General features: G+C 44.1%; 2 protein-coding genes across 3 annotated transcripts in view; one reads left to right on the plus strand and one right to left on the minus strand.

The window, feature by feature from the left end:
- The first annotated feature begins 3,910 nt into the window (after positions 1-3,910).
- On the plus strand, positions 3,911-7,652 carry cd4 (CD4 molecule). Of its 2 annotated transcripts, XM_023949360.1 has the most exons (5): positions 3,911-4,404; positions 6,113-6,153; positions 6,379-6,702; positions 6,787-6,920; positions 6,996-7,652. In XM_023949360.1, the coding sequence occupies exons 1-4, from the start codon at positions 4,388-4,390 to the stop codon at positions 6,891-6,893; spliced, it is 489 nt and encodes a 162-aa protein (XP_023805128.1). In that variant the 5' UTR covers positions 3,911-4,387; the 3' UTR covers positions 6,894-6,920; positions 6,996-7,652. The 2 variants fall into 2 exon arrangements, with proteins under 2 accessions (XP_023805128.1, XP_023805127.1); XM_023949359.1 differs by having other exon boundaries at positions 4,187-4,404; positions 6,113-6,148; positions 6,374-6,702; positions 6,787-7,652.
- A 4,702-nt stretch (positions 7,653-12,354) lies between these two features.
- LOC101174974 (immunoglobulin superfamily member 8-like) overlaps positions 12,355-23,424 on the minus strand; it is a 35,504-nt gene continuing 24,434 nt past the window's right edge. The window contains exons 5-7 of the mRNA XM_011493217.3: positions 13,679-13,798; positions 13,523-13,615; positions 12,355-12,710 (exon numbers count right to left, since the gene is read on the minus strand). Coding sequence (XP_011491519.1) covers positions 12,664-12,710; positions 13,523-13,615; positions 13,679-13,798 — 260 coding nt within the window. The 3' untranslated portion in view covers positions 12,355-12,663. The remainder of the gene's footprint in view (positions 12,711-13,522; positions 13,616-13,678; positions 13,799-23,424) is intronic.

Genomic DNA, 23,424 nt, shown 5'->3' on the forward strand with positions numbered 1-23,424 from the left:
CCCACGGTAAGTTTGAGGCTAAGGAAGTTGATAACCTCAGCTTTTGGTTCCAGAAATGGAGGTATGTTTCAGGGTAGGTGAAGTTGCCATAGCAACTCATGCTCTGAACATAACCTGGTCTGGAGCAGGTTTAGTTGAAGGTTAGTTTGTTTACAGAGAGATGAAGCAGCATGGCGTGTCCATTTGAAGATGATTTAGTGGATGAAGAAGCTCAGATAATACTTTTTCCACCATTAGAGGGTGATAAGACCACATATGGATGTTGGAAAGAGAAACTTTATACTTTGATCTAACTTAATCATTTGCTTCAGTTAAGATTAAAAATCTTTTTTTTTGTTAAGTCAGTTTAAAAATAACACGTATTTTTCAGACAGTTATTTTGCTTTCATTCAAATTAATAATTAATAGTAGGTTCAACTTTGGTGCTGCTGTTGGATCGGCACCGCAAGGGATTGTGGGATACCATTCCCTCTGCCTGTCTGGACGGATTTGGGTTTAAGTGTGGCTTTTTGACCAAATGTGTTTAGTTGTTTTGCTGTTTTACAGTGTTTTACCGTGTTTTGCCGAGTTATTTTGTCCCACTTTGCTCAAGTGTTTGCACCATGAGGGAAACGGAGGGAGAGGATGATGAGTTTATATAGCACCCCTACATTGCAAAATTATATGATTTTGTTGGAAAATTACTAAATGAATATAAGCACATAGTAAATACTGTTTTGTTCTTTTTATTGTTATAAAAATGTGGATCTGCCAGCTCAAACTTAGACATATGAGAGTTCAAGAATTATAATTCATTACGATGGAAAAAAAATTACTTGAATTGGAGTAATATGACATTTAGTTAAATAAATATGTAAATTTGAGTTGTATTAACAATTATTGAGTTTTATAGACGTAAGAACTTAGGTTGAATAAATTTAACTCAATTACTTATTACCAGTAGAAGTAATTTATTTAAGTTGGCAAAATTGGATAAGTTATATATATGTGCGTCACATGAAAATGGAAATAAGATCAGAAACTCGTGCGTTTACTTTGTCTGTTCTACTACAAGCAGAAACTCTTTCTTTTGATGATGCAGCCATATTACTTTTTTGATGAACGTATAATCTTCATACGCTGTCATTTATCTCAGACTCCGTCTCACTGAAGTATAGCGCTCTCTTTTCTTTTTTTCTCCACGTGTTTCCATGGTGACTCCGGAAATCGGCGATCTATTGAGAATGTCTTTATGTACTTGACATGCACGAGCATTAACCCAGGGTTACCAAGTCGAGCGTAATTACGCCAACTCATATCCGGTATTTTGGAACCGACATACCCAGAGTAAGCAAGTTCAGGCGGATTTCAGCCAGAGTTCCGGCTTAAAGTCAGGGGAGTTTAAACATGCTTCCTGGAATACCCCCCAGGTGTTCCTGAGGAGTTAAAGGAACTTTAGTTTAGTTGGGTTTCTGTCATCAAGGGACCTCCTTCCATTTACTCTTTAGCTGTTACCATGACGATCAAACACAGTTACAGCAGAGACAGTACTTTGAGAACCCATCCTTTGGGTTCTCAAAGTACTGTTGTGTGTCTCTGTGTGATGGACCGGCAAACTATCCAGGATTTAGCCCACCTTTGCCCAAAGGCAGCAGGGACAGAATCCAGGAAAGGCAAGGCAAGTTTATTTGTGTAGCACAATTCGTACACAAAGTAATTCAAGGTGCTTCACAAAACAGAAAAATGCATTAAAATCACAATACATCATAGAAATAATCAACGTAAAATTTATTATATAAATTCTAATGGCAGATTAGAGATAGGTCTGTAATTATTCAGTACAGTGGGATCAAGACCGTTTTTCTTCAGGAGAGGTTTAATGACTGCAGTTTTTAAGGCCTCTGGAAATATTCCAGATTGAAGAGACATGTTAACTATTTGAGTAATTGATGGCAACACACTGTTCAGGACAGACTTTAGAAATCTAGTGGGTAACACATCAAGGCAGCATGTAGACGAGCTCAGACGGGTGATGGTCTCTTGGACAGTTTGGTCAGTGACAGGTACAAAGTGAGTCAGCTTAGAGTGAGTAGGTGGCCGTTCGATAGTTATGTGTTGTGGAGTTGATGGCTTTTTTAATGCCCTGAACCTTGTCATTGAAAAATACAGCAAACTCATTACATTTAGGTGTGCAAACTAGTTCTATTGGTAGCTGGGTTGGAGGGTTAGTTAATCTGTTTACTGTTGTGAACAGGACACGAGAGTTGCTGCTGCAACTTCCAATGATTTCAGAGAAGTACCTTTCCCTTGTTCTGCATAAGATCTGGTTGTAAGCGTACAACTCCCCCTTATACATTTCATAATGAACCTGGAGTTTTGACTTGCGCCACTTTCGCTCAGCTCTGCGGCACTGTTGTTTCTGTGCCCTGACTAGATCATCGTTCCTCCAGGGAGCTTTCTGTCTATGTTTTCTCAATTTAACCTTCATAGGGGCAATGGCATCCAGAACATTCAAGATGCTAGAAGTAACAGAATTCAGCATTTCATCAACATTGGCACCAGAGGTGTTTTCAGGGTTTATCATTTCTACAAACTGTGCCCTAGTGCTCTCATTTATTTGTCTCCTCTGGACAACTGCAGGGCCAGGCGGTGGTTTGGGAGCAACAGACAGGTCAAAGAATACACAGAAATGATCAGAGAGGGCGACATCAACCACACTGACATTGTAAATATTAACCCCCTTTGTGATGAGCAGGTCCAGAGTGTGCCCTCTGCTGTGGGTGGGGCAACTTACATGCTGAATTAGATCAAAGGTTTCAAGGACAGCATTGAGCTCTTTTGCATTTCTGTCATTGACATTATCAACATGAACATTAAAATCACCTGTAATGACTAGACCATCAAAGTCTGTGCACACAACTGAGAGCATTTCAGTGAAATCATCAATGAAACTTTGGCTGTGCTGAGGAGGTTTGTACATGACTATGCAGAGTAAGGGAGGAGTTTGTTTTAACTCAATCTTAAAGGACACATACTCAAATGATGAAAACACACCAAATGATAGTCTGCGGGTTGCAATATTATCTCTAAACAGTGCAGAAACGCCTCCACCCTTTTTATTTTCTCGTATTTCTGATACATGTTTGTAGTTGGGGGGAGTTGATTCGACTAGAACTATGTTTCCTGTGTTTTTGTCAAGCCGTGTTTCAGTTAAAAACATAAAATCAAGATTAAAAGAAGAGATAAGATTATTGATTAAAAATGATTTGTTGCATAAAGATCTGACATTCATGGATGGATGAATGATGAATGGATGGAAGAATGATGGATGGATGAATGATGGATGGATGGATGGATGATGGATGAATGATGGATGGATGGATGATGGATGGGTGGAGGAGTGGATGGATGGATGGGTGGATGGGTGGATGGATGGATGGGTGGATGGGTGGATGGATGATGGATGGATGATGGATGGATGGATGGATGATTGATGGATGGGTGGATGAGTGGGTGGATGGATGATGGATGGTTGATGGATGTGTGGGTGGATGGATGAATAAATGATGGATGGGTGGATGGATGGAATGGATGGATGATGGATGGGTGGAGGAGTGGATGGATGGATGGGTGGATGGATGGATGGGTGGATGGATGATGGATGGATGGATGGATGGATGGATGGATGGATGGATGGGTGGATGGATGATGGATGAATGGATGGATGGGTGGATGGGTGGATGGATGATGGATGGATGATGGATGGATGGATGATTGATGGATGGGTGGATGAGTGGGTGGATGGATGATGGATGGTTGATGGATGTGTGGGTGGATGGATGATGGATGGATGGATGATGGAGGATGGATGGATGAATGATGGATGGATGGATGATGGAGGATGGATGATGGATGGAATGGATGGATGATGGATGATAAATGGATGGGCATAATTTCCTTCAACAGTGCTCCTCTAGAGGAAGAACTGCAGGATTTTTATCATCCGGGTGGGCGGAACCAAGTTCTGGGTTTTGACTCTTTTCTTTCTTTCTTTCACAGATGGTGCGGTTCCGTTAGAGTTCTGAAGTTGTTGTCATCGCCGAGCTGCACAGAAGCAGTGCGTGAAAGCAGCTCGCGCTAGCTCCGACCTGTTAGCATTTGTCTCCAAACCATTCTAGTACCGCGGGTACGTAAATGCTAACCGAACGCGGAGAGCTAGGCTAACAAATGTTGCCTATCTTTAGCCAGTTTATCACATTTATTGATAATCATCGTCACTGCTAGCCTAGAGCGCATGCGCACACAGTCCTTTTCCTGGAAGAGGGTGGTGACGCCACGTTAGCGTGTTAGCATTTGTTAGCAGGTTTCAGGGTGTCATAAAGTCCTGCTGAAGGTCCAAAGTTCCAGGATGAAAGTCTTCTGGAGGTCAGTTAAGGACTCGGTTGGGGTGGTGGGGGGGGTTGTAAATGTTTAGCAACTGACAGAGGATAACGGAACAAAGCACTTCCGGTTCCAGTGAAGCTAGCTAGCATGTTTTCCTTAAGCTAACTAAAGTTTGAAACTGGTTAGTCGGGATTCCTTTAAGATCAGAAAACAGATAAAGTAGGTCAAAATGGGCGGAGCCTCACAATCCTGGGGATTCTGTTCAGAATTCAATTTAATTTGATGCTAAATGCAGATTAATGACATCCAGTGACGTCATCGTGGCTCAGAACAGTTCTATAGAACAAAGGCAGAAACTCCAGACTTCATCCTTAGTCCAATCAAATATTCACATGATTGCAGTAGTCAGATTACTGTGAATGTGATTAGATTACAGTAGAGAATATGTTAGTGTTGAAGTAGACGAGTAATCAGATTTCAGACTAATTTAGGAAAAGTGAAGTTTGCTGGAAAGCTGGTCTAGAGTTAGATATCTGCAGAGGAATTAGATTACTGCTAAGTAATCAGATTTCCATCGGCCTTCTCTGTGAACTGCACGCCCCAAAAATAAGTTCCGGTCAGCTAGCTTAAATGTTTTGTATCACTGCACCGGCTTCTTTAAAACAACCTTTAGCTTCATCAATTAGACAAAAGCGGTGTGAGATAAACTTTCTCTCTGAACTGATGCTTTATCCAACCCATCGGGACGATCAGCATAGATATTTCGCCAAATCTTGACTGCAGCTATATATATTGTCACATTACAATGACACCGCGCCGAACCACGTAACAAATAGTCCGCTTTTCGTGAGATCCAAATCGTAAAAAAAACAGAATTAATACTAAAAACTGGTTAATATTCATTTCTTTTGTAAGTGACCATGGTATAAGCGGGTTTTAATAGCCTTTAAAGTGTGCATGATCACTTTTTAACGCACTTGGCGGAAGAAAGCATCCGACACGAGGCGGAGGACGGTTCAGGCTTCCACGGCGTGCATTAAAAAAGTGATCATGCACACACCATTAACCCTTACATGTGTTTATTTCAAACATGAAATGCTGTGTTTTCATTTTTCAGGTTAAAGCTCAAAGATTGATTATAGATTACTGATCATCAGAAGGTTTTTTTTTTACCGCCGTTTGACTTAAACACTCAGACTTGTTGTTTTCCCAGATTCTCTGTGACCTTTGACATTTATCTGCAGACGAGTGTAAACAGGTTTCTCTTCCTGTTTTTCCTAATATGGTCGTATAAACGGCTTAAGGTTCTGCAGAGTCCTCAAAATCTGATGGAGAACATCACAGATGATAGAACATTCAGCCGTATGAGCAGCTTCTTACCCGGTTCTGCTGGAGTTCTGCTCTCAGACGGTCAGAACCTGTTGGCCACTCCTCCTTCAGACAGATTGGACCGGTCCAGCAGCAGGGAGGTTAGCAGTTCTGTCCAGGTGTGTCTTGATGAGGCTGCAGGTCCAGACCCGTCTAGAGAACCAGACGAGCGCTGATGCTATCAGAGCTCCTCCTGAGGAGGAGGAGTCCTCCTGGGGGAGCAGCTCCTCCTGGTTCCTCTCACTTCCTCTGCAGCTATAGACCGCATCCATGCTGATGATGTCACAAACAAACTACTTCCTGTTTGTCCCAGCCAGACGTGAGGATGAGGAGGAGCTTCAGAGGAAGATGAACTCTGAAGCTGCTGTCTGTCTCTCTGCAGGGTTCCTGTCTCTCTGCTGCTGCTGGCTGCTCTGAGCTCAGGTAAGGTCACCTGTGAGTGGGTGGGGGCGGGGCTTTGTCATGTGACTGAGGCTGAATGGAAAACTGGTTCCTCTTCCAACGGCTCAGTCTTCATATTCAAATGTGTTCAGAGCTGACTGCAGGTGAACTCTCTGACTGAGAGAAATGCAGCCCTCTGATTGGTGGACAGAAATGCAGCCCTCTGATTGGTGGACAGGTGTGTCTGAACCCTCCTGTCCTCCTCAGTGACCTGCCAGGACTCGCTGGTGTTGGACGGTTCTGTTGGAGGAAGCGTCCTGCTGCCCTGCATCTTCTCAGAACCTCTTCCAAACCAGATCAACGTTTTCTGGAGGGACAAAGATGACAACGCCGTCTTTAACATTGAGAACGGTTCTCCAGTGTTCTCAGACCAGAACCAGAGGTACCAGAATCGAGTGTTCAGCTTCCAGGAAGAATTCAAGAACGGAAACTTCTCCATCCAAATGAAGAACCTGCAGATCAGTGATTCAGACACTTATGTCTGTAACATTGTTCCTGGACATAAGAGGAGGGTCCAGCTGAGAGTTTCAGGTGAGATGAAGATGATGTTCCTCCAATGAAGAAGACCAGGACGTTGAGTCTTCATCATCTTCACAGAGTGTCTTTGTGTTTCAGAAGTGAGGCCCACGCTGGCGCCTAAGACTGCAGGTTCCTCGGCAGGAGCAGCTGGACCTTCCATCCTCCACGTGGTTCTGCTGGCTGCTGTGCTGCTGGGCTGCTAGAACCTTATGGTTCTATTCCCACAGGAGGTCAGCAGCAGATGTTTAGCACCTGAACACCCTCCTCCTCATCAGGATGCAGCTTTAACCTCCGTTCTTCTGCAGAAGGTCATTCAGACTGAAGACGTTCCTGTTCCTACAGATCCAGTCGTTATTTATTTATGTTGATGAATGAAGGAGAACCTGTTGGAACTTCTGTTCTAGAAGCACTGAAGGACTTTTATTTTGAAAGGTTGTTTTCCGTTCTCTGTCTCTGGATTCTCTGACTGAGCTCCTTCACTATAAAGTGCGTTTGCCGTTTTGTAACGATGTCTGAATCTACAATTCCAAAATCCTGAGCTCTAGAAATTTCCCAGAAGTCTCTGCAAAGAACCAGTGTCATCAATGCCCGCTAGATTGGTGAATATAGACCACAATGCATTGCGTTTGAACATTTTTTGTGAAGAAAATGTATTTAAATTTTTTTTCATCATCTTGAGAACTCAGTAGATTCATAAATAGTTGTAAAATGTTCTCATTGCTGAGATTTTCACTTCCTGGATCTGGTGACGTCTTATTCACCGTCTAATAAACAAAAGTAGTGATCATGGAGTCTGAACAGCTGTTCAAATCCAGAGCTCTACATAGTGTGTAGTAGTCAGGGGTTAGGGCAGGAGTTCAGATGTGTTTCCATCTTTACTTTCCATCCAGAACCTTCTCTGGTTCAGAGGTTCTCCTGATGAGGATCTCCAGTTTCTCAGATTAAACTTTGGTTGAAACGTGTTTGTGGGAACCTCATTTCTCCCTGATGAACCCTGTGGAACCACACAGAGTAATCAGATTACCTGCATGTGTCTGATGCTCTTTGACCCTGAAGCTGTTCTCCTCCAAACTAGATCTTAGTTGTTCAGAACATCGGTTCTCCACATCAAAAACTCACCTTTGAACCCTGAAGTTGAGGCTCTGCTCGTGATGATTGACGCTTTCTGATGCTGCTGTGGTGGTATAGACTTTATTTTGCTGAGAGGTTAGACACTGAGGACCTTTAGATAATTATCACAGTTATATAGACCTACAGATGATGATCATGGTTATACAGTCAGGAGCATCAATATTTGGACAGAGACGCATTCTTTCTATTTTAGTTTCTGTACATTACCACATTGAATTTTAAATAAAACAACTCAGATGCCATTGAATTGCAGACTTTCAGCTTTTATTCCATGGGTTGAACAAAAAGATTGCATAAAACTGTGAAAAACTAAAGCATTTTTTAAATACAATCCCTTCACTTCATGGGCTGGTAAGTCATTGGACAAATGAAATAACTGCAAACCAAATGGTCATTCCTAATATTTGGTTGAGAAGCCTTTGTTGGCAATGACAGCCTGAAGTCTTGAACTCATGGACATCACCAGATGCTGGGTTTTCTCCTTCTGAATGCTCTGCCAGGCCTTTACTGCAGTTGGTGTTTGTTTGTGGGCCTTTCTGTCTGAAGTTTAGTCTTCAACAAGTGAAATGCTGCTTAACTGGGTTAAGATCAGGTGACTGACTTGGACATTGCAGAATCTTCCACTTCTTTGCTTTAATAAACTCCTGAGTTGCTTTGGCTGGATGTTTTGGGTCATTGTCCATCTGGATTATGAAACAGTTTGGCTGCATTCACCGGATCTGCGCAGACGGGGCTGCATTCACCTGGATCTGCGCAGACAGGGCTGCATTCACCCGGATCTGCGCAGACAGGGTTGCATTCATCTGGATCTGCGCAGACAGGGCTGCATTCATCTGGATCTGCGCAGACAAGGCTGCATTCACCTGGATCTGCGCAGACAGGGCTGCATTCACCTGGATCTGCGCAGACAGGGCTGCATTCATCTGGATCTGCGCAGACAGAGCTGCATTCACCTGGATCTGCGCAGACAGTATGTCTCTGAACACCTCAGAATTCATTGGGCTGCTTCTGTCCTGTGTCACGTCATCAATAAACACTAGTGTCCCAGTGCCACTAGCAGCCATGCACGCCCAGACCATCACACTGCCTCCACCGTGTTTTACTGATGATGTAGTGTGCTTTGGATCAGGAGCTTCTCCACGCCTTCTCCATACTTTTCTCTGGCCATCATTCTGGTAGAGGTTGGTTTCATCCAAAGAATGTTTTTCCAGAACTTTTTTCGAAGCTTTTTAGTAAAGTCCAGTCTGGCCTTCCTGTTCTTGAGGCTTCTGAGTGGCTTGCATCTTGCAGTGTTCCCTCTGGATCTACCTTCATGCAGTCTTCTTTTGATGGTAGACTTGGATATTGATCTGCCTACCTCCTGGAGAGTGTTGTTCACTTGGTTGGCTGTTGTGAACGGGTTCCTCTTCACCATGGAAATGATTCTGCCATCATCCACCACTGTTGTCTTCCGTGGACGTCCAGGTCTTTTTGTGTTGCTGAGTTCACCAGAGCTTTCTTTCTTTCTCAGGATGGACCACACTGTTGATGTTTCCACTCCTAATACTGTAGCAGTTTCTGGTTTCATGGTTTTCTTCTGTTTTCTCATCTTAATGATGGCCCTTTTCACCTGCATGGAGAGCTCCTTTGACCGCATGTTGTCTGTTCACAGCAAAATCTTCCAAATGCAGCACGAGTCCTCTAATCAACTCCAGGCCTTTTATCTGCTTCACCCATAATGTCATAACGAGGGAATTGCCCACACCTGCCCATGCAATAGCATGGAAGTCAATTGTCCAATGACTTACCAGCCCATGAAATGAAGGGATTGTGTTGAAAAATGCTTTAGTGTTTCACATTTTTATGCAATCTTTTTGTTCAACCCATGGAATAAAAGCTGAAAGTCTGCACTTCAATGGCAGCTGAGTGGTTTGATTTAAAATTCACTGTGGTAATGTACAGAAACTAAATTAGAAAGAATGTGTCTCTGTCCAAATATTTATGGTCCTGACTGTATAAACCTATAGATGATGATCGTGGTTCTATAGACCTATAGATCAGTGGTCCCCAACCCGGTCCGTAGGTCATTTGGTACCGGGCCGCACAGAAAAAATAAAATAACTTGCATGACTTCCATTTTATTTATTTCGGAATCTGAAAGATGTTTTATTTTGAAAAATCTCTAGCTTCTCTGTTCCATCCGTCTATGTTCCTCTTGAGGCAGAACAAGGCGCTCGTCTCGGTCACATGATAGGATACCGCTAAAATAAAACCCAGGAACTAGCAAAGTGAGTAAAAACAAACGTCTTTGGAAAGTTTCTTTGCCAAGTGGAAAAGGCCCATCCAGGAGACAGAAGAGGAGCCTTCCACTTCCAAAAACAGAAAGCTACATTTGACAGACAGTATCAGGAGTCCTACTTAAAATATGGATTTATCCCAATGGGAGATTCCCTCCAACCATTCAGCATTGTGGTGAGTTGGATTTTTCATGCTCTTATTTTGAAGGCATGTTTAAACGTTACCATAGCAACCAGAGAGTGTTGCGGGTTAGGGGAGTGTTGCTCATGTCATAATTCGTGTTTATTGTTATGTTTAGAAAATACCACAGTTTTCATGCAGGTCATATTATTTTGGTGTACTGTAGTGTGGGTCACGTGCGCGTTTGGTCTGCTGTGGGAGTTCCACAGGCTGCAGGGGTTACTGTGGGAGTTGGCAGAACAGGGAATTATGGGAATTGATCCCCTTTGCCTGCTTTGGTCACAATAGGGTTGATCACAGGTGTTTCTTTTTGCCTACTTTCATCTTTCATCTGGCAGTTCTGTTGTTTCAGCCTTAGTTATTTCTTTCTGTTGTGTTTACTTCTTTTTAGCACCATGAGTGTGGGAAGGGGAGAGGATGATGACACATGTGCCATGTACAATGTTTAGCATGTCACAATAAAAGTGCAGAGTACGTCTTATCACATGTCTCTCCCTTTATTGTAGCATTGCTGCAGCGTGTGTCCGCCACATATAACATACCGGTCCGTGGCGAAATAAAGGTTGGGGACTGCTGTCTTAGATGATGATCATGGTTCTATAGATGATGATCATGGTTCTATAGATGATGATCATGGTGCTATAGACCTACAGATGATGATCATGGTTCTATAGACGTATAGATGATGATCATGGTTCTATAGATGATGATCATGGTTCTATAGATGATGATCATGGTTCTATAGACCTACAGATGATGATCATGGTTCTATAGACGTATAGATGATGATCATGGTTCTATAGATGATGATCATGGTTCTATAGACCTACAGATGATGATCATGGTTCTATAGACGTATAGATGATGATCATGGTTCTATAGATGATGATCATGGTTCTATAGACCTACAGATGATGATCATGGTTCTATAGACGTATAGATGATGATCATGGTTCTATAGATGTATAGATGATGATCATGGTTCTATAGACCTACAGATGATGATCATGGTTCTATAGACGTATAGATGATGATCATAGTTCTATAGATGATGATCATGGTTCTATAGACCTACAGATGATGATCATGGTTCTATAGACGTATAGATGATGATCATGGTTCTATAGACGTATAGATGATGATCATGGTTCTATAGACGTATAGATGATGATCATGGTTCTATAGATGATGATCATGGTTCTATAGACCTACAGATGATGATCATGGTTCTATAGACGTATAGATGATGATCATGGTTCTATAGACGTATAGATGATGATCATGGTTCTATAGACGTATAGATGATGATCATGGTTCTATAGATGATGATCATGGTTCTATAGACCTACAGATGATGATCATGGTTCTATAGACCTACAGATGATGATCATGGTTCTATAGATGTATAGATGATGATCATGGTTCTATAGACCTACAGATGATGATCATGGTTCTATAGACCTACAGATGATGATCATGGTTCTATAGATGTATAGATGATGATCATGGTTCTATAGACCTACAGATGATGATCATGGTTCTATAGACGTATAGATGATGATCATGGTTCTATAGATGATGATCATGGTTCTATAGACCTACAGATGATGATCATGGTTCTATAGACCTACAGATGATGATCATGGTTCTATAGACGTATAGATGATGATCATGGTTCTATAGACGTATAGATGATGATCATGGTTCTATAGACGTATAGATGATGATCATGGTTCTATAGACGTATAGATGATGATCATGGTTCTATAGATGATGATCATGGTTCTATAGACCTACAGATGATGATCATGGTTCTATAGACGTATAGATGATGATCATGGTTCTATAGACGTATAGATGATGATCATGGTTCTATAGACGTATAGATGATGATCATGGTTCTATAGATGATGATCATGGTTCTATAGACCTACAGATGATGATGATGGTTCTATAGATGATGATGATGGTTCTATAGATGATGATCATGGTTCTATAGACCTACAAATGATGATGATGGTTCTATAGACGCATACACAGATTCCTCAAAGGGACCAATAGCAGACCTCTGTTCAACCGTTGTGATCCAACAGTTTAATCCAGTTGTACAACAGAACCTCAACAGACAAACAGTTCTTCCTGCAGAAACGGTGGATATATTCAAATGTCTACATCAGATCCAGGAAGTTGGACCACTGATCAGACCATTCAGTCTGAAAATGTAGATCTGGAAGTGGAACAGATGATGTTTAGACGATGGTATGCAGTGGTTGTTGGTAGGATTCTTAGGATACCGACACGTATGGACACTGAAGGAAATGAATCAGCAGAGGAAACATCACACATATTGTGAGGGGTGGAAGACGGAGGATGTGGAGGAGACGATTAGATGGAGGTAGATGGTTCTCTGCGGCGCCCCCTAAAGGAAGCAGCTGAAAAAGGAGAACAGGTAATGTAAACAGGAACAGCATGATGACAAGCTGTTAACATTAGAGCTAAGGGTATGCTAACAACACAATAGGAGCTAACGTTAGCATTGGAGCTAAGGGTATGCTAACAACACAATAGGAGCTAACGTTAGCATTAGAGCTAAGGGCACGCTAACAACACAATAGGAGCTAAGGGCACGCTAACAACACATAAGGAGCTAACGTTAACATTAAAGGCTAAGGGTACGCTAACAACACAATAGGAGCTAACGTTAGCATTAGAGCTAAGGGTACGCTAACAACATAATAGGAGCTAACGTTAGCATTGGAGCTAAAGGTATGCTAACAACACAACAGGAGCTAACGTTAGCATTACAGCTAATGGCATGCTAACAACACAACAGGGGCTAACGTTAGCATTAGAGCTAAGGGTACGCTAACAACAAAATAGGAGCTAACGTTAGCATTGGAGCTAAGGGTATGCTAACAACACAACAGGAGCTAACGTTAGCATTACAGCTAATGGCATGCTAACAACACAATAGGAGCTAACGTTAGCATTAGAGCTAAGGGCACCCTAACCACACAACATGAGCTAACGTTAGCATTACAGCCAATGGCATGCTAACAACATAACAGGAGCTAACGTTAGCATTAGCAGCTATTGAGCATTGCTAGCATTAACGTCCTTTGGCAGAACATTAGCACGTTCTCACAGATGTTCCTCCTCAGCTGGTTTATCCTAAAGGATGTGTGGAACATGAGAAAACAGAGTTTTCAGGAGACTCGGACAGAAGCAGCAGCAGACCTCCTACCTTCAGTCTGCAGCATCTGGGGGCTGCTGGCGGTGGAAGCTGCTGCTCCCTCCAGGTGTCTGCTGACCTTCTTCACAGAGGAAACAAGTAATCCTGCAGAGGAGCAGAAGAGTCAGAGCAGCAGGTCCTCCTGTCTCTGCAAACAGCAGCTCTGACCTGCAACCAGAGACAGGACCAGGACCCCCACCAGGACGCCGTGGTAGATGACGGCCGCCTGACCTCTGCGGTCCTGAACGTCACGGACAGACGTGTTGGTCAGTGGAGGGGTCCAAACATCTGAAGAAGGGAGAACCGGCTCAGATCCATTTACCACACACAGTGGTGTACTTTTCCAAAGACTTTTATTGTGAAAAGCTGCAGAGGACAGGAAGCTGTTGACGATTTGAACAGCAAAATAATTCATTGTATTTATCAGGCTCCTTTGTTGGAGTCCTGACTAGAACCAGGAAGTAGCATCACATCAGGTCTCTGCACTGGCTTCCTGTGGCTCAAAGAAACGACTTGAAAGCAGCTCTGCTTGTTTCCAAGTCTTTCCATGGCCTTAAAGTACATCTCTGACATGTTAGTGCCATGTGAACCATCAGGGGGGTATTCCAGAAAGCAGGTTATGCTAGCTCCCACGGTAAGTTTGAGGCTAAGGAAGTTAATAACCTCAGCTTTCGGTTCCAGAAATGGAGGTATGTTTCAGGGTGGGTCAAGTTACCATGGCAACTCATGCTCTGAACATAACCTGGTCTGGAGCAGGTTTAGTTGAAGCTTAGTTTGTTTTCAGAGAGGTGAAGCAGCATGGCGTGTCCATTCGAAGATGATTTAGTGGATGAAGAAGCTCAGATAATACTTTTTCCACCATGAGAGGGTGATAAGACCATGTATGGATGATGGAAAGAGAAACTTTATACTTTGATCTAACTTAATTATTTGCTTCAGTTAAGATAAATCATTTTTTTGTTAGGTTACCTTAAAAATAACACGTAGTTTTCAAACAATTATTTTGCTTTCATTCAAATTAATTCAATTAAACTTGTAGGTGTAACTTTGATGCTGCTGTTAGATTGGCACCGCAAGGGATTCTGGGATATCATTCCCTTTGCCTGTCTGGACGGATTTTGGTTTAAGTGTGGGTTTTTGACAAAATGTGTTTAGTTGTGTAGCTGTTTCACCGTGTTTTGCCGAGCTATTTTGTCCTACTGTGCTTAAGTCTCTGCACCATGAGTGAGAGTGAAGGAGAGGATGATGAGTTTATATAGCACCTCTACCACTAAAGGCTGTGATGACAGTGACGGAAAATTCTTTAATGAATTTTTGCACTCCGTGCATTTTTTTTCCGTTCTTTTTATTGTTATAAAAATGAGCATATCTGCCGGCTCAAACTTAGACATATGAAAGTACAAAAAATATAAGTAATTAAGATGGAAAAAAGATTAATGGAGTAATGTGACATTTAGTTAGATAAATACGTAAATTTGAGTTGTATAAACAATTATTGAGTTTGAATATATTTAACTAAATTATTTAAATTATTTTTCAGCCATGTTACTTTTTTGATGGACTTATAATCTTTATCCGCCGTCATTAAAATCTCAGACTCCGTCTCACTTAAGTACAGCGCTTTCTTTTTTTTTCTCCACGCGTTTCCATGGTGACTTTATGTCTTTATGTACCGAGCATTAACCCAGGGTTACCAAGTCGAGCGTAATTACGCTAACTCATATCCGGTCTTTTGGAACCGACATACCCAGAGTAAGCAAGTTCAGGCGGATTTCAGCCAGAGTTCAGGGTTAAAGTCAGGCTAGTTTAAACATGCTTCCTGGAATACCCCCCTGGACTCTGAGGCCTTCAGGGACCGGCCTCCTGCTCTGAATCACTTTGTGTTTGAGTTGTGATCTACAGATAAACTTGCCCTGCCTTCTCTCTGTCTGTCTTCTTGAACCCTGACCCACAAATAAAACAACTAATGGAGAAAATCACTTTTAGAAGAGCAAACACAGACGTTAGAAGAGTCTCTCACTGACTAAAACAGGAAATGGTCTCCTTCTGATCTCAGGAAGGCCAGAGACAGTTGGCTTGAGAACAGAGATAACAGAAGCATCAGAACCGTGTCAGGTCCAACAGACCAGGGCCTGCTGCAGTCACCTCCCTCACATCCACCCTGTCCCTCCATCCTTGGAAAGAACTCTCCAATGTGGTCCCCCCCCCCCCACTCAGTTTGTTAGTCTACCTGCTGGGAAGGCGGTTCTTAGTCCTGTTCAAAGTCTTCACATTCATGAACAACATCCTCAGGCTGTTGGGACTGAAGGGACCAAGCAGATGTCCAGTAAGACCCCCCAGATCAGGGCTCAACCACACCTCTGGATACAGTTCATCACGGTCGAGAGCCGTGGTCCTGCTGCAGGAATCACCCAGGAGCCTCCTCCCCTTCACGTCCAGCCCCTCCCTCCAGCAGTCAGGAGACGACCTCTGCCACCTGACTCACCTGTCCCTCCACCTGCCCGTCTCCACTGTCACACGTTAAGGTGCAGCTAGCTCCCCCACATCACGTCAAAAACCTTTGCAGGAACTGGATCCTGAAGGGAGCAGGATCCAGGCTCACTAGGCCCTGTCCCCCCCTCCTCTGAAGAAACAACACTTCCTGTGGCACCAGTGTAGACTGTCCCAGAAGAAGTTGACAAGCTTGGACTGAAGCAGAGACAGCAACCCTGAAGGAGGTCCAAACACATCAGCCGGTGGCAAAGCAGGGAAGCAACACCAGAACTCCCCCCTAAAAGACATCCGGGGGAGCAGCCATCACCACTTCTTCATCCCCCCCTCCCCCCAGGTTATGGACAACATCCTCCCAGTTCTTTCTGACCGTGACAGGACCACAAAGAAAAACTCCCAGGTACTGCAAACAATCCTGTTCCACATTGGAGGAGGGGACCGTGAGATCGTCCTGAAGAAGACAAAGAAGAGGAAGAAGAAGAAGAAGAAGACGCCTCGTTTGTCCACAAAAGGACCATTTACTGCGTCTACAAAGGTTAGAACCTCTGCTGAATGAAGAGACCTGCAGTCAGGATCAGGTCTGCAGGAAGACGTTCTTACCTGATTCTAGTAGGAAAGAGTCCACAAAGACGAGGTTCCCATTGTTCTTCTCTGCACAGAAGTAAGACCTGCAGTCGTCTACATTGACGTTCTTGATCTCCAGACGGGTTTCCACCATGAAATATTTGGATTTAAAGTCCAGAGAGTAGTATTCAGGTGTTTTAGGATGATAAAGTCGTCCTATTCCTGCTCTGATCTGACCGTAGATCTCTACAAACCAGAAGATGTCTCTGTTCCTGATGGAGCAGTTTAAGGAGACGTCTGTACCCAACTCTGCTCTGACCTTCATCACATTCACTCCTTCAGCTCTGACCATCATCACCACCATCATCATCCTCACCACCATCATCATCCTCAGCTCCATGTTCAGCAGCAGACAGACTTTAGAGTCTCCTGGTTGTCACAGATCTATTTCAGCAGAAGCAGAGTGGTTTTGGGGGCGGAGCTGTGATGTTGGTGGTCTCAGACTGATGCAGCAGCTTTGACACGCAGGAGCAGATCAGAGAGCCCACGGCGTCAGACCCTCAACCTGCAGACACAGACGCTGCATGTGGATCATCAGAGTAGGAAGTCTCCGCCCACCCTGCTGCACCTGATGGAGGCTCAGCCGTAAGTGTCTCTGAAGGTCAAGAGATTCAAGATTCAAGATTCAAGATTCTTTTATTTGTCACATACAAAGTTATATTTAGTAAATACAACCGGTAGTGAAATGTAACCCAGGTCCGCTCCATGGACAGTGCAATAATTAAAGAAAACAGTACAGGAAATGTACATAATAAATTTCTGTAAAATATACATAATATACATAAGTGAAACTATGTAAAGATGAAATAAGAAAAGAATGTGTATTGTAGAATTAAATATAGAATGCAAAAATGTGCATGAATGTGGACTGTAGACTTAAATAATTAAGATACACGTTTAGAGTTAAAGTTTCAGAGCCTGATGGCCTGGGGGTAGAAACTCCTCCTGAGTCTCTCGGTCTTTGCCATCAGGCTACGGTAGCGCTTACCAGATGGCAGCAAAGTGAAAATATGATAACTGGGGTGGGTGGAGTCTTTGATGATTTTTGCGGCTCTACTTCTGCAGCGTTTGAGGTAGATGTCCTGCAGAGAGGGGAGAGCAGACCCTGAAATGCGCTCAGCTACGCGCACGACTCTCTGCAGGGCTTTGCAGTCTTGGCTTGAGCTGTTCCCATACCACACTGTGATACACTGAGTCAGTACACTTTCTATGGCACCGGAGTAGAAGGTTTTCAGGATTGCTGGTGAGACCCTGAATTTCCTCAGCTGTCGCAGATGGTACAGTCTTTGCCTTGCTTTATTAACCTGTGTTTGAATGTGAGTAGTCCAAGTCAGGTCCTCCGAGATGTTTACACCCAGGTACTTGAAGCTGCTCCCCCTCTCCACAGGGGACCCGCTGATCATAAGAGGAGTGTAGGGCTGCTGTTGTCTCTTCCTGAAGTCCACAATCAGTTCTTTAGTTTTGCTCACATTCAGAGAGAGACCGTTGTCCTGGCACCATGATGTCAATCTCTCTACCTCATCCAAGTATGCGGTCTCGTTGTTGTTGTCAATGAGGCCCAGAACCACAGTGTCATCAGCGAATTTGATGATGGATGTGGAGCTGTGCGAAGACACGCAGTCGTGTGTGTAGAGAGAGTAGAGCAGGGGACTCAGGACGCACCCCTGCGGGGCTCCTATGTTCAGGGTGATGGAGTTAGAGGTGTGGGTCTGCTTCATGTTCAGGACCTGGGGCCTCATTTCTAAACGTTGCGTACGCACAAAAGAAGGCGTACGCCACTCTCTACGCAATAGTTGAGATTTATAAAAAGCAAACTTGAGGGTAAAATGTGCGGTCCTTCAAGCTCTGACCCAGGCGTACGCACAAAAACGGGTGAAATGAGAAACGGCGACACCGTCGGCAGATGGAAGAAACACGTGAAAATGACAGTGTGTGCCAAATCGTGCTGGCATGTGCTGTGCTACACAATGTGGCACAGCTTAAAAACGCGCCTCTACCCCCTGGCGCTGATTGCTGTGTTGGCCCCGACCCTGAACCCCTTCCCCACGTATTTGAGCCAAATGCTGCTGCTGTGCGCCAGCGTTTGGAAGTGATGCTTGTAAAGAAAAAGAGGTGTGGAAAATATTATTTATTTAAGAATTCCCTCATCGTGCAGTTTATTTCAGTCAGGGCGATCTTGATTTCGCCCAACTCCTTGGCTACCTCTCTGATTGAACTACTGACTTCCCTCTGCATTTCAAGGACTGCATCGGTGAGGACACGTCCACTGCTGGAGGGTTGAGAGCCGCGTGCCGTGGAGACGCTGGGTCCAGACGGCTGCTCAGCTGCAGCATCGTAACCACTGGCCCCGCTGGAACACCCAGCAACTAAAATAAAATTGTTCTATATTAATAATCTGTAATTGTGTAGCCTGCATACATGTGACTTGACTGCATTCATTTGAATTATTTCTCTTACCTGTGTCACCCTGACCCTGGCGCGTCGGCGTCCCCTCCGTCTCAGTCAGGTGACTGAGGCGGAGGAGGACGCCGATAAGGGGGACTTAATAGGGATTCCCCAATAATAGCGGCCAGTTTCTCATCAAGAGGGGTCAGCTCCGGTCCCCCCCCCCACCCTCCCACGTGGCGGACACACTCTGGCGATGCAGCGCTAGACCTTTTTTTGCCTTGACTTTGATGTCCGATCATTTCTTTCATTTCTTTTTTATTTTCGGCCACGGTCCGAGGTTGTGAGGCTACAGCATTACGGCGTCTGCCACCGTCTGCCGCTCACGTGCCTTTTTGGCATTAGTAATGTCCACACTGTGCCCTCCAAACAACACTTTCTCCTCTTTTCCACCTCGCCAACGATAACTTCTACTTCACATTGAGTGGAGTTACGTTTTTTTCATTTCCTCTCTGTGTTTGCCATGATTTAGCAAGCCATGAATATTAATTTGTGGGCGTTTCACGGACTATTTATGGGCAACTATGGGCGTGTCATGTAGCCGCAAAAGCTGCGCAGCATTTAGAATCGGTTGTGATTTATAAAGGGAAAGATGCGTAGGATGTGCGTGCGCACGGTTTTATAAATCCCAATATTTCTGTGTGTACGCACGTCCTATGTTTCATCCGTACGCCACTTCTGACGCAAATCCTACGCAAAGTTTTATAAATGAGGCCCCAGGACTGGAACCTTCCCCTCAGTCTGGAAGCAGAACCTTCTGGATGAATGGAGGAAGCAGATGTTCCCCATCTGCAGAGGTCTGCTGCTGCCCCCTGCTGGCTGATGACGTTTATGACGCTCCTTTATCCAGGCTGTTTGTGGTTCTATTGGTGAGTTTGATCCACAGATGAAGAACCCATCAGACACTTTGGACCTGTCATGTCATGTTAGCTGCATTAGGCTAACACTGGACTGACATGACCCAGACCACGTTCCTCACATCAGTGGTTCTGTGTTCCCTTCATTTCTGTCAGACTGGATACAGAACAACTAACAACAGTTCCACTTTGCTTTATCCAACACCTCCTCTGTGTAGTGAGAACACTCCTTCTTTGGTAACATTAAAGATTCCATTCCAGAACATAAAGACGTCCCCCTATCTAGAATAGAAAGGAACATTAGCTTGTTCAACTCGTCTGTGTTTCTATTTTTTCTATTTCTGTTAAACACAAACTTCCTCACATCATTTTTTTTCTACTCCAACCGTCACAGATCTAACTGTGTGGGCAGTTGGGACACTTGTCCAGAAGATGTCCCATTAGCCGTCTCAGCAGTGTCCTGTGTGTTATTACTGGGTATTCTAGATTCTCTACCTGCATTTTCTTCCCTAGACTGCTGTGGGGAACCAGTTAGCTCTGATTGTGCTGCAGAACATAAATGTGAGCGTTTGTTTCTAATCTGACCTTCATCAGTGTCAATAATGTACGACCTAGGTGTAGTTGCATGTTGCAGAACCGTCCCTTCTGTCTTCTCTCTTGGCAGCCTTACAGTTGACCTGTTGGAGAACCGTCAGAGGACGGGCCTGGTGACGCCCATCGTACTGTCATTGCTGGTTTGCTTTGTACGTCTCTGTTTGGTTAAGAATTGATTCACATTTGGCCATCTTTGGAGAAGAGTCACAGGCTACTGTGGCAGTGTTGTCTACAGCTGTCAGGGGGGGTAGTCACACTCGAGTGGTGGAGCCCGATAACAGAGAAGTGCTTTAGTCTTCTCCACAAGAAGAGTCCCCCACAGGAATACAAGTGTCCTTATTCCAAAAGAACATGTCAGTACCAACCCTCTGCCAGGGCCGCTCTGGTACCGGTGTGGTCAGTAGTGGTTCTTGATGTTCTGCTTTATGTTGTGAACATGTTACGGTTTTCCACAACCTGACTGATGTGCACAGACAGACCCAGTCACCTGGTGAGCTCTAGCCCTGCATTATGCCCTGGTGTCCGTCATGAATCTGGTTCTGGATCTCTGTTCTCATGTTTTGTGGAATGACCAGTCTCTGTCCTCTCAGCAACTCACCAGCCAGATTGAGATAGTCCTTTTCTGACCAATGATCACTCAGCTCCTGTGGCAGCCTGGGCCTTTCAGGCCTGTTTCACAGTACTGGATAACTTTCCCACAGACAGGGTTGTTGTTGTCGTTATTGGATTTCTTTTAGTTTGGGTTCTGTAGCAGGAATTCTCTGAACTACTGAGTCCACGAACACTTTGACCTCTGCTTCATTGTTCCATCCTCTTGTGTGAGTGTGTGCTCTTTACAGAGTCTCAGCAGTTATGAAGAACTTTCCTGGAACGTGCACCATGTCACACATGAACTTCATGAGTGTCCATCAAAACCTCTACACCCTCAGTGGTACCTCATCTAGAGCCTTGGTGCTCAGCACGGGTACAGAGGCTTATGGTCGCTCTCCAACCTGACTCTTAGTCCATGGATGTTCTAGCCTTTACAAGCCCACTTCACCACCAGAACCTCTTTTCCTATTAGAGGGTAATGTTTTTCTACAGAAACCTCTGGAAATGAACACTGCTGGCCTCCAGCTTCCATCTTTTTATTCCTGGACGGCATCGAGGCCATATGAAGATGCGTCAGCTGCCACTCACGTCTCGGCGTCTAGAGACGATGGAGCGATGGTGAGGTCAGTTAGGTCTTTAGATTCTGAAAAGCCTCTTTCTCTTCACATAGCAGATCTCTTAATGGCTTTGAACATGAGGCCAGATGAAGGAGAAACTTCCCTAAGTATGTGACAATGTCACATTATACTGATGTGTGCAAGACATAGCTAAGAAATTCTTTTGACATGGTACCGTCAGGAATTTATGTTTTGTATATAAAAGCATATGTATGTACTCCTGCTGTGGGGAAAAAAGGGTTGCCTGTTTTTTCATGTAAATTACTCCATAAACAGAAATGAATCAAAGCTAAATAATGGGGAACGTCATCAAAAGACTATATAGGGGGTGATGACGAGACAGCGGGGCCAGCTGACTTCCTCGAAAACGCCGGTGAGGGGTGTGGCGCGGGGATCTCCCCTGTCACCTGCAGGCCGCGAATGACAGCTCCACAGGTGGATGTTTGGAGTGAATTCTCTGACTTTTTCGGATGCTGATGGCTTTAACGGAAAAAGAAAGAAACCCACCGGAGCCGGATCATTAGATCGACGGAGGAAACATTACCGGGAGGCGCGGTTCCCACAGCAGACGTGTTTCGTGATCGGGAGCAGGGGAGTTTGCTGCGAGAGGCCACGTCAGCGATCCTGGAAGAACGCTGGTGAGATCCAACCATTTTTTTTTAGTTACTGGTATACCAAAAAATAGCGATCGCTTTAGGGCTATTTTTTTCTTTCTTTATTGACTCTCCTCATTTTTTGGAATTATTGACTTTCCGGACGAATTGAACTCTATGAATGACTAAGGCTGAGCACGCCTAATCACCTGAATGTTTGTTTTTGAATGGAACGATGATCATATTGTTTGAACTGACTATACCTTCATTTTGGCTGTTGATTTATGCACGGGTTGTGTCTGAAATTTTCTGTTATTTGCAAATTGTTTCTCCGCATTAAGACGCTCTTTTGTGTTTAACCCCTTTTCGTGTATTTATTTATTAGAAACAGGACTAGTTATCCTAGTGAATTGTTACAAGTAGTTGGCCACGCCCATGACTCTCCTCACTCCCTCCACGTCTTTTGGTTCAGCTTTAACTTTGTTTGGGTCTGGGGAGACCCCTTCAGCTGTGACACAGAGGCCTACAGAAGGAACGTTATCTTTGGAGAACTCTCAGTTTTCGTCCAGCGTCTGTTCCTCTGTTACTGCAGAGGTAGCAGCTCTCTGACTGGGTGTCACACCTGTGGACGTATGTGGTTTGGTTCTTTTGGTTCTGTGGAATTTATTTCTGTATCAGAGTGGGACCTCTGTGTTTTTGTGGATCTTTGTTGGTCTGATCACCTTCAGGTGTGGTGCTGGAAAGGGCGTGGCCTCCATTGGACTCTAAGCTCCAGCCTGAGAGAAGACAGCAGCCTCCACTGCAGCTTGGAGCTGTTGTGTAGTGTGTGGGATTGTGTAGTTGTTGTGGTTTTGTGTTCAGGTCCACTCTGTGTAGTCTTTTGTTTGTAGTAATGTTTAAGTGAAGCTGTAGAGGTGAACGTCCATGTTTTCTCCTGTTTGTCAGTCCAGGGAGGTTACAGTTTGTCATGTTTTCCCTTTTCGTTCATTTATAGGTAAGATTTCATATTTCAGTAAGGGGGGGTTGTTTGTTATTCTGGCCTTGGTTCACACCTTTGTGCTTCACTTTAAGTTCTTGCTGGTTGGCATTTATTCATTTGTAAA

The sequence above is a fragment of the Oryzias latipes genome, chromosome 2, assembly GCF_002234675.1.
Source record: "Oryzias latipes chromosome 2, ASM223467v1".
Classification (NCBI taxonomy): domain Eukaryota; kingdom Metazoa; phylum Chordata; class Actinopteri; order Beloniformes; family Adrianichthyidae; genus Oryzias; species Oryzias latipes.